General features: G+C 36.2%; 1 protein-coding gene across 1 annotated transcript; it reads left to right on the top strand.

Moving 5' to 3' along the window:
• Positions 1-2,549: 2,549 nt before the first annotated feature.
• On the top strand, positions 2,550-9,467 carry KERA (keratocan). The gene is made up of 3 exons (XM_003783361.1): positions 2,550-2,807; positions 4,223-5,119; positions 9,295-9,467. Exons 2-3 carry the CDS (start codon positions 4,231-4,233, stop codon positions 9,465-9,467), a joined length of 1,062 nt encoding a protein of 353 aa, XP_003783409.1. The 5' UTR covers positions 2,550-2,807; positions 4,223-4,230.
• The last annotated feature ends 6,699 nt before the right edge of the window (positions 9,468-16,166 follow it).

A 16,166-nucleotide genomic window follows, 5' to 3' on the forward strand; every position in this document is an offset into this window, starting at 1 on the left:
TTCTTATACCAACTCACATGACTGAGACACCTCACTATCTTGTCATTTTCATTGATTCAATTTCCACTTAATTAAGTGATTGCAGTTAAAGTCCTTATTCTCCATGAATCAATAATCAAAGAAAGGGAGATTGGCTTGTTATAGGAAAAAATCAAGATACAAATGACAAAGATAATCCCCACAGTGGAAAGTATTTTGTATTTTTTAGTCTGGAAACAATGATATCCAAAGCTGGCAAGCCCTGTAGATGGTCATTTTCATTTGGGTCATGTCTCCCAGAGTCCTTAAAATGTGATTGTTATCGTATGTGCACAAAATGAGAGGGAAGAGTCAAGAATGATTTCCAGATTTCTGGTTTGGAAGACTGAATATGATGATAGTGTTGCCCTAAAAAGTATAAAATGGCAAGAACAGTTAGAAGTAAAATAAGACAGAGAATGCCATTTTAGATATGTGCCTTTGAGACTTGTGGTGGGAGATGTCTAGAAAGCAGGCGCACACACACACACACACAGAGCCTTGGAGTGCAGGTCTAACTCCAGAGACTGGGTTGGGACATACAGACTCGGGAGTCATCATGATGGAAGGGAACTTCAGAACCATGGACTCATGCAGGAAATGCATACAGAGCAAGAAAATCATACAACAGAGGACAGAATCTCAAAGAGTTGTAGATGCTAAAACATTTACAAATGTTAGAAGGAAAAACCAGAGAACTCTGGGATAAAGGTATAGAGAGGAAACCAGGAAAGGGAAGGAAAAAGTAGGAGGGGATGCCAGAACAACTAAGAGGAACATTTAATAAAAGCAGTGGGAATTAAATGGGCGAAGTTCCTAAGTAAAGTGAGCCCAATGCTAAAGTGTTCCAATAGATTAGTAAATATGAAGATTGCTGCTGATTTTCGTCTGAGCAGTTTAAGGGAAGCAGAGGTAGAAGTCACTTTTTGGTGGGTGACTTGGGTGTGGAATGGTGAACAGGACGCGACTGAAGGCAGCCAGGCCACTGCTCTGATTTTGCTACAATGAACATGTAGCTACACTGGTGTGATAAAATTAAGAAGGACATGCATTAGCTTGACTAAAAAGGAAATTAAGGAATAAGAGAGTAGCTAGAAGGGGCTGTACAGATTTGAAGGTCATCTGTTGTTTGAAACGTTGGTGCACAGGAAAAGAAGGGAGAGGGACAGAATGCAAAAATCCAAGAGAGAGAGGAAATAACTATGAGAAAGCAAATAATATTTTTTTTTCTTGAAATGTGTATGAATGTACCCTACAAGGCTACTAGAGATCATGTCTGAATCAGATCTTAGTCTATAAAAGATTGGAAACATAAATGCATTTTCCCTTTATGTCTGACTAATACCATACCATTTATAATGAACTAAGGCTAACCCCAGGAGGTAGCGCGTTACTATTTTATAGATAACAAAATTGAACTCTGACATTCAACCTGCCTATGGTTAGGAGGAAGGAAAGAAGTGGTTCAGAAAATGAATCCGTGCTGTCTTATCTTCACTATGCTCTATCTTTGCTAATACTCCTGTGATCAGTGCTTAATGAGTCCTACAAATTCAGCTTCCTGATCCCAGAATAAGACAGATTTTGAAAAGCAAAAAAAAATCACAACCAATCAAAAAAATAATGTCTGAAGGCATTTTGTGGTTGCATCCCTCTTCAAGCAGCATAACATTTTTTTTCTTAAATATAAAAAATGGAAGACACATTATCTTAGATACGCATTTAAAAAAGTACAGTGTAGCAGAATGTCTTATAGGGGACTAAATGCAAAATGTGTTACAATGAGTAAAAAAATGCATCCTATTTTTTTTTTTTTTTGCAGTTTTTGGCCGGGGCTGGATTTGAACCTGCCACCTCTGGTATATAGGGCCGGCACCCTAGTCCTTTGATCTCCAGGTGCTGCCCAAAATGCATCCTATTTTTTGTAATTACTCAGAATAAATTATTAAAAGAACTACAATAGGAAATAGACATACAAAAATCATTTCCATGAAACAAAGTATAATACCATGTTTTGTGCCAAAGTTGGGTATAGCTTCCCAGATATCATTTTAATTTTTTCAAATACATTTTTTCTATTTCTCTTTCCCTTAAACCTATTACAGCATCTGTTTTATATCTGAAACGAATACAACATGTTCACATACACAGAGACATTGCCTGTTATTTTCTATTCGACATTTTTTGAAAGATCTAGAGAAAAATGCTTTAAAATCTCTTTCTTGTTACCCTTAAAATGAAAGCCGCCTTCAGTTGCCTGCTAGTAAATCAGGTGTAGATGTTAGTACCTTATGACATCTTTGGAGCTGTGAGTTAGGAGTGAAATTACCCTGAAATTTAGTTATAAATTCTTGAGATGAAAGTAAGACTTTCCTTTGCTAGGCTGCCTAGGTACAGAGATTCTGCGGTTGCTGGAGGGGTTAAAGTTGGAGCCACTAGTGCATATATATTACAGAGGATTCATAAAAACACGACAGTAGAGACTGGGTCAATCCATTACTGTGAACAAGCAGTGACCAATAGAAAAAGGGGAAGAAGATCCAAGGAGACTGAGGTAAGCAGTCTTCTGCGTCCCTGTTCCAGTGGAAACAATAGATCAAAAGGTGTTCTTGGTGACTGGGGCAAGTAGGTTTTACTTTTTCTCATAAGAGGTTTGACAGCATCAAGTAAAAACAAATTATTTTAGTGAAAGTTTTTTTTTTTTTTTCCTTGTAACTGATTTTTTTTTTTTTTTTTAGCAAACTTCAGACCCAGACCCAGGACTCAGCGGTATATTCCTGGAAAGCAAGGTAAACGATTTTGCACTTTTTCAAACTCCTAAAAGTTAAGAATTCAAAGTTTTGACTTATCTGATGCAGGGTTACAACTTCGATAACTAAAGCAAATCCCTATTCTGGAAAAAAAAAAAAAAAAAGAAATTTAATGTTGTCTGTGTTGAAAACTGGCCAGAGCAGCATACCACCGTCCTGGGGACTTTGACGGGTTGGGGAAGAAGCTTTACACTTGTCACTTTCTGAAATTTAATGACAAAATTGAAAGATCAGCATTTCATAAAGGAAGTTGATTCTGTCTTTTCCTAAGGAATCAGTAAAATCTGTTCTGTCCTTATTACCAAATGATTCAACTTAATGCACATAGGTCTGAAATATATAACATAAATATATATTATAAATACATTATTAAGTGTATTTAATAAATTACATTATTTCCTGTTAAAAGAGTTCTTCTTACCCACAACCTTTGATGATATTCAGTAAGGAGGGCTTATGTGTTTTGAATGCACCAAATATCAGTAAATACTAACCTATTCTTTATTATCCATACCGGAAACATGAAGACACACCTATAAAGGAATTCTCTACCTTTATTCTAAATATGGTTTCTGTTTCATTTGCTTCTTATTTCATCATAATGCCATAGCTGTACTTCTGTAATTGTGATACACCTCACAGTGTTTTCAACTCTCCACAATAAACTCTTTCTCTTTATGTATACATACCTCTCTAGAGAGAGCTTATAAATCAATTTCTCAGCTGAACACCTAGATGATGTACTGAGACATACAGAGGTCTTTCCCCACTCCAAAAAAATAAAACTTACCTGAGAAGTTCAGCTACAGAACAAGAGATTAATCACACACTTTTCTTCAGATGCTAGAACCTTCCGTCACAGTAAACTGCTAAAATGTTCTTTGATCATTTCATTTCTTTGGTTCCAGGGCCAGCAGTCCTGTGAAATTTCATCCAGATGTTATGCTCATTTAAGACTAAAAGTAAAAGCACATGCCTACGCTCAGGCACGACACAGACGCCCAGCTGGAATTATTAAGAGATGACTTTTTCTGTACTCTTGTATTCCACTACTGGTTTTAGTGCAGTTCTTTAAATCCAATAGCTTGAAATGGGAAAACATTGAGAGCTGCTAAAATTCACTTTCCATTCCTCAGCTTTCATTGTGATTGGGTTAAAACCAGAAACCTACAAGCTGGTGAATTAGTTTCAATGTTTACAAAATGTTTTGTCTATGGCCTCTGCTAAATAAATGTGTATTTATTTATTAATTGTAATCTTACTGTGAAATGTTGACATCTCTTCCACTCTCCTCTGAAGAAACAACGTTTATTGATCATTTTGATGTATATGATTGTCAAATGATTCAAGGTCAAATCCTCAAGTCTCTAACCATTACATCCCTTACACTCCAGGTGCTACAATGGCGGCCAGGCTCTCCTTCATCATCTGGGTGTTGTTCGTAACAGATACTGTGTGGACTCGAAGTGTGAGACAGGTGTATGAGGTACACGATCCAGAGGATTGGAGCGTTCATCATGACTTCGACTGTCCCACGGAGTGTTTCTGTCCCCCCAGCTTCCCTACTGCCTTATATTGTGAAAATAGAGGCCTCAAGGAAATTCCGGCTATTCCTTCAAGGATCTGGTACCTTTATCTTGAAAACAACCTGATAGAGACCATTCCTGAGAAGCCATTCGAGAACGCCACCCAGCTGAGATGGATAAATCTTAACAAGAATAAAATAACCAACTATGGCATTGAGAAAGGAGCCTTAAGCCAGCTGAAGAAGCTACTGTTCTTATTTCTAGAAGATAATGAGCTAGAGGAGGTGCCGTCTCCATTGCCAAGAAGTTTAGAGCAATTACAATTAGCTAGAAATAAGGTGTCCAGAATTCCTCAAGGGACCTTCAGCAATCTGGAGAACCTGACCCTTCTTGATCTGCAGCACAATAAACTAGTAGACAACGCCTTTCAAAGAGACACCTTTAAGGGCCTCAAGAACCTGATGCAGCTAAACATGGCCAAGAACGCCCTGAGGAATATGCCCCCGAGACTGCCAGCCAACACAATGCAACTGTTTTTAGACAACAATTCCATTGAAGGAATACCAGAAAACTATTTTAACGTGATTCCTAAGGTGGCCTTTCTGAGACTCAACCACAACAAATTATCAGATGCAGGTCTCCCAGCAAGTGGCTTTGATGTGTCCTCAATTCTAGATCTCCAACTATCTTACAATCAGCTCACAAAGGTTCCCCGAATCAACGCCCACCTGCAGCATCTTCACCTTGATCATAACAAAATTCAAAGTAAGTAATTATCAGGGTGTGTATAAGATTCTCACGGTTGTTAAATGTATTCTACGTCTTCTTTAGAGATAGCAATTGTGTTGCCCCTTCCCTGCCATATTTAAATTTTCCCAGTCCCAGATAGTCTTAATGGGCCAAGAAGTTCAAATAGCCATATTTAAATTTTCCCAGTCCCAGATAGTCTTAATGGGCCCAGAATTTCAAATATTTAAGTTAAATATCAAAAATTGGACTTCAGTAATCCAAGTGGCCATTATCTATTGGACAAACTAAATGGCTCTATCTTCTTTTTCCTCTAGAAAATTCTAATAGTTCCACCTCACTGAGTAGACTTACTTAGGAAAATTTACCAGCCACAAACAACCTCATGAGTACTAAGAAGGAATATGAGTTAAGAGGTATTAGGAAGGAATCTGTGTCCTAAAAACTACTGAGCAGCCGATTCCTGAAACTCCTCTAAGCTGAATCTGTAATTAAACGCCACATTGGAGTGGAAGTCTCAAACTTTATGTGTACAAGGTGGTGGCTCCATCTCCAAAATTTCTGACTCAGTAGGTTTGGGCTGATCCTGAGAATTTTCATGTCTAACAAATTCACAGGTGACAGTGATACTGATGCTTTGGGAAACACCCCTACTGAAGTTTAAGGCTTTCCTTAATTAGAATGGAAACGAATGCCCCTGGAAGCTGGCAAGTCCTTATGACTTATTGGCAATCATCAAGGTGGAAAGAATACACTCTCTTTTTCCCTGAAAATAGCTATCGATAAGAGAGGCAGGGGTAAGTGCAAAATTTTTGGAGTCAGAGGTGCCAGCAAGAGAAGTGGTTATAGAAAGAGAAGGCTGGAGGCATTAAACACAACCTGAGCATCTTCCTAAGTATTCCTCAGACCAGGCTGGACCTGGGATAGAGGTCAGGAATATCTTGGGCCAGCCTGGCACTTATCTACATACCTTCAATCCAAGCATGAAGCCCTTAGGAAAATAACTTTCAGGAGATTTTTTCCTGGATGACCTAAAAAAAAATGCAGTCCTAAAGTCAGATTCAATCAGAATGGTTTGTAAGAAAGTAACAGAGATACCTGTCAAAAGTTTGTCCTGCCTGGTTACTACTCACTAAAGTTTCCTTTAAGCAAATAATGACATTAACATACCATTTATAAGAACAGAATATTTTTTCCACTGGGTACGGTTCAAGTTATTTCAGATTTTTTTTTAATAACAGTGTACTTTGAGTATAAAATCCAGGAATTTAGTGGCAGGTTGCCCCCACAGCAGTGATTTTTCCGTAGTAATGAAACTATTACTTTAGCCCGTAGTCAAAAGCAAAAGATACAACAGAAACACATTTCTGAATAGATGAATCTGGTTAGCTGAACCAAATAGTATAATAGCAGAGATTGAACTCAATGTGCAATTATTTTTCCTGATATATTTTCTGTGGTTCTACAGGTACCTTCCTTGTGTGACAATAAAAACCCCACAGACAAATGTGGGAAGTTAATTCAAAGTGACTCCGCATAGAATCGTATTTGTGATTTGGGGATTCTATCCCAAGAATTTGTGAATGAGGATGTTTAAGAGTGAGATAGTAATATTCAGAATATAGTCAGAAGGTGTAAGACACTATCCTTCTTCCATCTGAACTGTGGGGTTTTTTCTAAGTATTATCTTATATGTTTCTTTTTTTTTTTTTCCTTCTGGGGCTGGGTTTGAACCCGCCACCTCCAGCAAATGGGGCCAGCGCCCTACCCTTTTGAGCCACAGGCACTGCCCAATGTTTCTATTTTTCAGTTGTTATCATTGTAGTGTACACCTGAAGAGTGTATAAAACACAAGTTTCTGGTCCCATCCCTAGAGTTTCTGCCTCAGTAGGAATGAGGTGGGGCCTAATAATTTAGTTTCCAGGTAGTATTGACACTGCTGGTCCATGATTTGAGAACCACTAATTAATTCCAAAAAGAACCTTCTGTGGCATTATTAGCAGTTTCTGAATAATGAGAAACTGATGCCCAGCTACCTGAAAATATTTGCCAAAGGACAAAGAGTAAGTGCAACAGCTAGCACTTGATATTTTCAGTGTTTTTCCCCACTCAGACATTGTAATAACAATAATTTTCTTCAATTCCCTGAATATAAGCATTCAAAAAAAATTTTCTATTAGTAGAAGAGCAACACCATCAACAAAGAGAAATTGACTATTTGCTTCTTAACACAGATATCAAATGTGGTCATTTCTATATTCCAAGAAAAAAAATGTGAAATAAGATTTCCCTGGCTAGAAGTTTTGGCTAACAATTACATCCCACCTTGTTCTAATAACTGTTAAAGAACTTGGTTCTTCTTGCTACATAATCTACTGTAGTTGTTAACAAAGTAGTTTCTAAGAAACATACTTTTATATGAAAAGTCCTCAGAATGTATAGGACAGTGAACTTTTCTTATGCAGTGTGACCAAAGCCTTATTTGTTTCTTCCAAATACCTTAAAGGACTTAAAATATGGTAAAAAAACAATTATTTATTCAAATGCATCACTTCCTGGCATTCTATGAGAAACACCATAATTCATTTATGAAAATATAATTATATTTAGAACACTTGTTTCTTGTATTTCATTTATTCAGACATGCATCAATTATGGGGCATGAGAGGGATAAGGGGACAGCACATGGAAAGAGGCACTTCCTCTTCATTGTCACCAGAAGAGAAGGAGGCTGGGCCTCAGCCCTGCCACTTGAGTACATTTCCTTACCTCTCTGAACCACTGTTCCCATAATGCTCAAGTGGAGAAAATAATATTCCCTGATAAAGCCTGTGTTATGATAAGGTAGTGATACATGTGAAAAAATATAAGTTTATAAGCACAAAACTGCTATACAAATACCAGTCATTATTTTTATGAAGACGAATTCACAAAATGACACAAGATCAGAGCAAAGCTTTGCTATAAGCGTAAAATTATTCACTACAATATGCATATGTGTGTAATAGTAGGACACAGAAGAGGGTCACTGCCCAAGTTAGGGGACCTAATCATGGTAGGTATTTTTGCTTGGAAAAGTTTTGAAAGGGGTTTAAAGGCAGTATGTGAATTAAAGTTTGAAATCGGCTGTTACACATGTCTCTAAAATAAATTTTGCTACTTTACAGCCTTCTCTTCTGGATGTTCCTAAATCTCAATATAGCCACTGGTGCCAAGGGCTCTGATCCAAGGCAGGTGTGCAATTTCTTCCATCCTCACCAAGTAAAGAGGCTTATGGGATATTTCCTGGCTTGACATCTTTGCAATTCAAATGTTGGCAAATGTTTTCTTTCCAATTAAATACACTTAAGTATGAAGATTCAAAGTTGTTTTCTGTGTCACATATGTAAAGTTATGTTAATTCTACTTTTTAAAACGCGTCTTCATAGACTATTTTCCATCTTTTAGGGTAATTTCAAGCATTTTCTCTTAATTACACTGATTTTCTACCTACTCATCCATCCATCCATTCATCTATCCGTCCATCCATCCAACCATCTGTGCGTCTATCTACCCAAATACTTACCCATTTTTCCAGTAACAAATCTGAATTGTTGTCTCCACCTCTAATGCCCTAAATCAGGGTTTTTCAACCTTCTTTGTATCACAACACACTTGAACCTATAGTTAAACTTTCAGGGCACATTTAAATTATGTTGATCAAAAAAGAAGTGGAAAAAAAAGAATATACATACTGTGCTTTGAAATTCTTTTGAAAATAATTTAATTAATGATCTTTAATAATCTTTGCGGCACACCAGTTGAACCTCATTGCCCTAAAGACTATCTGTCTTACTGTGTAGTAAATTAAACCTGCCTATCTCATTTGCAAGCTTACAAGACCCCTGTTACCTTACATACATAAGTTTCTACCATAGCTCCTAACATTATTTTCTTTTCTGTGCTCTATATTCAGTAGTTCAGAACATGCAGTAAGACAGCTATACTTTTATGGAATGTTTATTCCAGGTTCCTTTTATATACAGAGGAATGCACAGTCTCTGAATGACACAGAAATGGTTTATGTCTCTAACAGATTCATGCATCAGGCCACCAAGCCCCCCATCAGACCACTGCCATAGTGTTTTGCTCTCCCATCCTCCAGGCTCTCTGGCCTTCTAATTCATTCCTTCCCTTGGTCCTTGACTCTGCAGGTGTCAATGTCTCGGTCATATGTCCCGCCTCCTTCACTCTACCTGCTGAGCAAGACTCCTTCAGCTATGGACCGCGCCTCAGCTACCTGCGCCTGGATGGAAACGAAATCAAAGCCCCCATCCCCATGGATTTAATGACCTGCTTCAGGCTCCTTCAAGCTGTCATTATCTAAACACATTCTCATCAAATCAAAAAATTGGTCTAATAAGCTGTTGTTTCTGACAGGAAATTGGGTCACCACTCCTAGGCTTAGGGCAAAAGTCATGTTTCCAATTGCCCTTGGCCGCCATTTTCATTTGTGCAGCTTCTCTGTTCAAAGATGCCTTCACCCGAACCAGCACAGCCTGTATTATTTTTTCTTTTAATTAACAGAACAGACACAGGGTTAAGGTAATTTAACTCAAAGATAATTCTTATTGGTCTTTTTAACAGCTTATAAGTACCAAATAATGCAATAACCCTGTTACATAATAAAAGGATGTATTGGTTTGTATATATTCAGAATTACTTGTGCAGATACTATATTTACAGAATAAATACAGGAACCAATGGGAGGTAAGAAGATCTAAAGAAAATTTTAAAATAAGGTAGCTCTTTACCATAATCATAATGAAATAAATGTAGATTGCTCAGTAGTTTTTAGAAGTATAAATTTGGTATTCAGCTTGAGAAAGAGAATGAAAAGAATCAAATTCTTTGTGATGAGAGAATTCTAGTCCATTTATACCAAATAATGAAAAACTAGTGGCCATTTCTAGTTCACTACCATTTCCTATAGGTGTTTTATTTAGATATAGTCCCCTGTATGCTAACAATTGTACAAGTCCTAAAATTAACCTTTATTATAATGCACTCCTCACTTGAAATCCACTTGAATTGCAAATTGTTCAGTTCTTATATTTGATTGTGTTTTCCAGATGTTTGAAATAAAAATAAGGAGTGCTTTCTAACAGAAGTAAAACAATTATTTCAAAGATATTATTCACAAGATTCATTGAAAAACATATTTTAATGAAAATGTTTTGTAGTACAAGTGATTTCTAATTTTAACATAAATACATTCAAATCTGTTTCCCCCACCTCCAGGTTCCTTTCCTTCCAGTAAACAGAAAAGAAAATCAGTGCTGTAATCACTTAACATAACATGTGTGATTCTCATGAGTTACAAGAAAATAATCCAGGCTTTCATTAAGTAAGAATGTCCTGTATATTTTGGTTTAGCCTTATGATTTTATAAGACATATACTATAAGCAATCGATATCCTATAAAGATGAATACATGCTTATGCACAGAAGGTGCCAAAAATGCATATGTATTTTAAGAAAGGGAAAAACCATATTAAAATCATAATACACTCAATATTCGCTGATAACAAAAGATGAATACACCTCATGTTGAGCACCTCTTATAATTGCAGAAGTGAGACGGGACTTGAATATCACGATTTTAATGCAGTTTTTTCCTTTCTTAAATTGTGTATACATTTTTTGGTACCCTTTATATGCATTTTCTAAATAGTGTTGTGAAAAATTCTATAAAATTTGGTACATTTCTCTAAAATATAAATATTATATGAAACATATTCTTCTTTGCAAAGTATTTCAAGAATGGAAGAAAAAGTATGCAATGTACTCAATCCTACTATGAAACTAATTTATAGCTTTCATAAGAAAGCTATAACCCAATTATAGCCCAAAAATAAGGGGAAAAGGAGGGGAAGGGAGGGGGGAGGATGGACAGAGGGAGAGTAATCGTTGGGACCACACCTACGGTGCATCTTACAAGGGTAATTGTAAACTTACTAAATGTAGAATATAAATGTCTTAACACAATAACTAAAAAAATGCCATGAAGGCTATGTTAACCAGTTTGATGAAGATATTTCAAATTGTGTATAAAGCCAGCTCATTGTACCCCATGACTGCATTAATGTACACAGAGATGATTTAATAAAAAAAAAGAAAAGAAAAAAATGGTTATATGCATTTGTGAAGCATTAGGTTAAAAAAGTCCAATAGGTTAGTTTACTCCAAAACTTCTCAGAGAATTTAGGATGCTATTATGTAACATGAATTCCCAAGAAGAAAATACGACCCACAACACTGGCTACTCATTTTCACATCAAAATGTATTTGGAAGTGAGGGGAAAAAACGAACACATTTTGAATATAGTTTGGAAAATCCTGGCTGAAGGCAAGAAAACAAATCAATTGAAATTAAGTAAAAGAAAAAAAAATAAAAGATCTAAGAGCACATAAATAAAATTATGAAGATTAGGTCATATAAAATGTCAAAAATAAAGCTACTCAGATACCGTTACCTGATTTAAGAAGAAGGATATGTTAATAAAAAGAATTCCTAATCTGGAAATGAAGTTGTTATAAAATGTTCTTTTTAGACCTGTCAACCCTAAAAACTTTCATCCTTTCCACCTTCCTCCCTTCTTTTCTTTTAACCTCCCTTTTCTGCATTTATTTATTTATTGAGTACTATTACTATACACAGGGAATATAGTATTGTTCATAATTTATGCTATAGTGAGTGACACAGAAATTAATTGCAAAAAATGTAAATTGTTTTCTATGATAAATACTACTAATAGAGCTGCATGAGGCAAAGGAATTAAAAGTAGTGATTCGATAGGATTCCCTGAAGAAATAATGATTAAGGAAATATGTAAAAGATTAAAAATATTTAACAACACAGGATGGAAGGGAAAAATAGGGTGAGTGTTAAGTTTAAGAGAATTTAAAGGTCCTGAAAGTCACCTAACAGTTTTAAGCCAGAAGAGATTGTGTTCACTAAGGGTGATATCATGTACAGAACATTGATGATGAAGTTAAAATTGCTGAGTTCAAATTGCAGATTCACCATGCACTAGCTATGTAGTCCTGAGATGGCTATTCAGATTCTCTGTGCCTCAGTGTTTCTGCATCTATAAGACAGGGACAAATAGTAGTACCTGCCGTAATCTGTAAGGTGCCTTTAACAACACCTCTCTCATGGTAAGTACTAAGTAAGTGTTATTTATAAATATTACTTTGTATAGGTGTGTGTGTTTCTTCTTGGCACTGTGCCTAAAACAGTTGGGAGGGAACCGAGCCTAGATATAAGGAGATCAGTTAGAATCCCAGTCTTAATACAAGTTAGGAAAGGAAAATAAAAGGTTGTGTGGAGAACAAGGGCCTTGGTGGTCATGGTGGGAACAGGGGGAAATGGACATATGTGAGAGCATTAGGAGATAAAATGTCACTGTTTGGTCATGGCCTCCCTTCCTCAAGAAAAAAAAAGGCAGCCATCTCTACCTGCAAAATACTCTGCCACCATCACCAGTTATTCATTAACTTTCAGAACCTGGGTTGGCACAAGTGGATATTTGCACCCAAGGGAATCATGGCAAATTACTGCCACGGAGATTGTCCATTCTCACTGACCACCTCTCTCAACAGCCCCAATTATCCTTTCACGCAAGCACTGATGCATATAGTTGACTCTGAGATCCCCCAGGCTGTTTGTATCCCACCCAGCTCTCTCCCATTTCCATGCTCTTCCAGGACAATAATGGCATTATTCTACAACATTATGAAGACATGGTAGTTGACGCATGTGGGTGTGGGTAGGATGTCAGAAGTAGGAATTGAAGGAGTATTCTTTGGGGAAATCTTCTAATAAAACTACCTGACATGTCAAAAAAAATAAATAAATAAAGAGGGTGTTAAGGATTCTGGTTTGCACAAGAGAAAAGATGGCAGAACATTTTCTGAGAGGGACGTACGCAGAGAAGGTCATGGGTTTGGTATTGGACGTAGTAGAAACTGATGTGAGTCATCCAAGAGCTGTCCTGTAAAATGAGGAACAAATGATGCTTAGAGTTACAAGGAGACATGTAGAGCAGTGGTTCTCAACCTTCCTAATGCCGTGGTGTATTTTCATTGTTACAAAGGGGTTGCAACCCACAGGTTGAGAACCCCTGAGCTAGATGGATAGGTAGACATATAGGAACAATTCTCTAGGTCTTATGAATGTATCCAATAATTTTGGAAGAATTCCATGTTTAAAGATTCATACTCTCCTGGAGTAAAACTGATGAGGGACTGGGGACAGATTAGGAGAATGCAGGCATTATTTTAAATACTGACAAATAAAGCAATGAATGATGGAATAATCCTTCTTTATATAACTCTTTTTTTTTATTTATGCACATAAAGATTCCCTGAAGTTCTCAAATATATGCTGTTCTCTTTCTTGATGTCATATATGATGTGATTATTATTTAAAAAATTTGAGATTAATAGCTAGAAGATAAGCTCAAGTCATTTTATAAATTCTGAGCTGTTAATAATCATCCAATCTCTCATTGTATAGACCTAATTAAAACAGAAAACAAAATAAAATAGCATTATCTCTGTTCTCTCCTTGTGGATATCATGGACCCAATTCCTAGGCAAGAAAAAAAGGGCACTGATGAAAGGAAAAGGAATATATAATTACAGAGAATGAAAAATTTATTTGCAAATGTTATTTTAAAAAATTCTTTTTGTGATAAGAACTCTGCGGCAAAATTCTTTAAATTCCCCAAATCCTTTTAAAAACAAACTAGATCGCATAACTGGGAAGATAGTAAAACTTCTCAGATGACATCTTTGATAAAACTAGTGTCAAAGAATCCAACACACCCTCAGTAATAATTGGGTAAAAGTGTATGTGTAAGAGAGAGGAGAGAAGTTGTTTTTCCTACTTAGACCCAACACATCTCTTCATCTCCGTTCACCAAGATGTAAGGGGATTTATGCCCACCAACAACCAGTTCTCTGGGAGATACTACCTGGGGGTCCCAAACTTCAATTTAATTCTGACACTATCTACCTAGGGATAGTGTCAGCTCCCAGAGAGAGATTGAGGGCTCAGTTCCACAGAGAGCCAGCCCCACCCATTTCAGGCACCAATCACAAGTCGTAGTTTGTCATCTACACTTCTGACCCACCAGAATCTTCCAGGACAATTTGGAATCTCCCCAATAAATATGATCCCACTGTAGAACTTAATGCTGTTAAGGAAATATAATACAATTTGCAAAATCACAGAAGCATTATCCCTAAATTTGTGTTTATTGTTCTGCTTTTGGAAAAATATCACTTTCTCTGTGACATTCAGCTGAGTAAACGAAATGCAAGTGCAGCAAAAGACTCATTGTCTGAGTTCTTACAGGTTTCTGAAGAAAAGTTTAAAAACTCCTGGACATAAGGGCGGTGCCTGTGGCTCAAAGGAGTAGGGTGCTGGCCCCATATACCGGAGATGGAGGGTTCAAACCCGGCCCCGGCCAAAACCTGCAAAAAAAAAAAAAAAAAAGTCCTGGACAAAGATCCAAACAGTAAAATGACTACCAGGACTGTATTATGCAGAAGACATCTGAAAAACTATACCTTGTATATGTTGTGGTGCCAGGGTTTGTTTCAAAGAGGGCAAGAGCCTTGCCACGTATTTAGTCATTTATATATATATATATATAAAATATATATCAGTTAATATATATCATTTATATATAATTTAATTATATATCATTTACTATATAAATTATAGTATATGATTATATAATATAATTTTTAATACACATATTTGTATAATTATATAATATATGTTATATAATATAATTTTAATATATATTTTAGATAATATAATTATATAATATGATTTTGTATTTATGAGAGAATAGTGTATAAGCTTGGTAAAAATCAAATAGCTAAGAAAAGTTTCCAGTGAAAACAGTAAATACTGTCCTGCCCTTTCTACCCCACTCTAGAAACAATCATTTATAGTATTTACTATTTTTTTGTAGTTATCTTCATATTGCTAATAATCAATATGCTTGCATTTCTCATGCTGTATAATACATTTGTAATCAACCTATATTAACTCAGATATGGAGGAGCATTAATACAGATTTATATCATAATATATTATATATATAGTGGTTAGAAGAGTTTACAAAATCCGGATCAGGACAGTTAATGTATATTTAACTATTTACTCATTTCTTATATTTTGATAGCTATCTTATTATTCATACTTCTTCATTTAGTTAACAAACTTTTGGAGGAAAATTCCTCATATTTCTATTTCTAGTTTCAACCTCTCCGCAAGGTCATCTCAACTTTTCTGCAGGTGAGATAAGGTAATCGCTTTTCTAATTTTCCTCTCTATGTTGACATCATCTTCTATCAAATGAACTTTTAGTTTAATGGTCAAAGTTGTTCACATTTATATTGTCTTAAAGTACTAACTGCATTTGCCGTGCGTTTCCTATAGACTAGTTCTAAAAATGTTAAAGGTAAAACAAAAACACAGTTTGCAGCAGCATGAGTACGTGAACACTGTTTTCACCCTGGGTTTCAATAAGAGACAGACTCTTTTCTGCATCTATTCCTTAGCAAAAATGGGATGGAAATCACATCCTCACTGACCTGCCAGTTGACAGATTTCCACCTTGTTCTCCTTATCATTCAAAGTTATACTGAAATCTATCGCCCATGGTTGACCTCCACCTCAAATCTCTTTGCAGAAATGGATTTATTCCTTTTTGAAATTCTGCATAATGATTTTGGTGGGATAGTGGGAGGAACGTGAGACCAATGTGCTCAGATGGCATCTTCTTTGTATTACTCCCCTTCAAAGACTGAATGTCATGTAGCTTTTGAAATCTTCCACCTGAATTATCTGTGTGAGTCCTGAGATAAGGAAGAAGTGTGTGGGGAGTAAGGAGTTAAAAGTCAGGGATTGGGGAGTTAAAAGTTAGAGAGTAGGGAGTTAAAAGTCAGGGATGGGGAGTTAAAAGTTAGAGAGTAGGGAGTTAAAAGTCAGGGATGGGGAGTT

The sequence above is a fragment of the Otolemur garnettii genome, unplaced genomic scaffold, assembly GCF_000181295.1.
Source record: "Otolemur garnettii isolate 467f Iridium unplaced genomic scaffold, OtoGar3 scaffold00007, whole genome shotgun sequence".
NCBI classification, from domain to species: domain Eukaryota; kingdom Metazoa; phylum Chordata; class Mammalia; order Primates; family Galagidae; genus Otolemur; species Otolemur garnettii.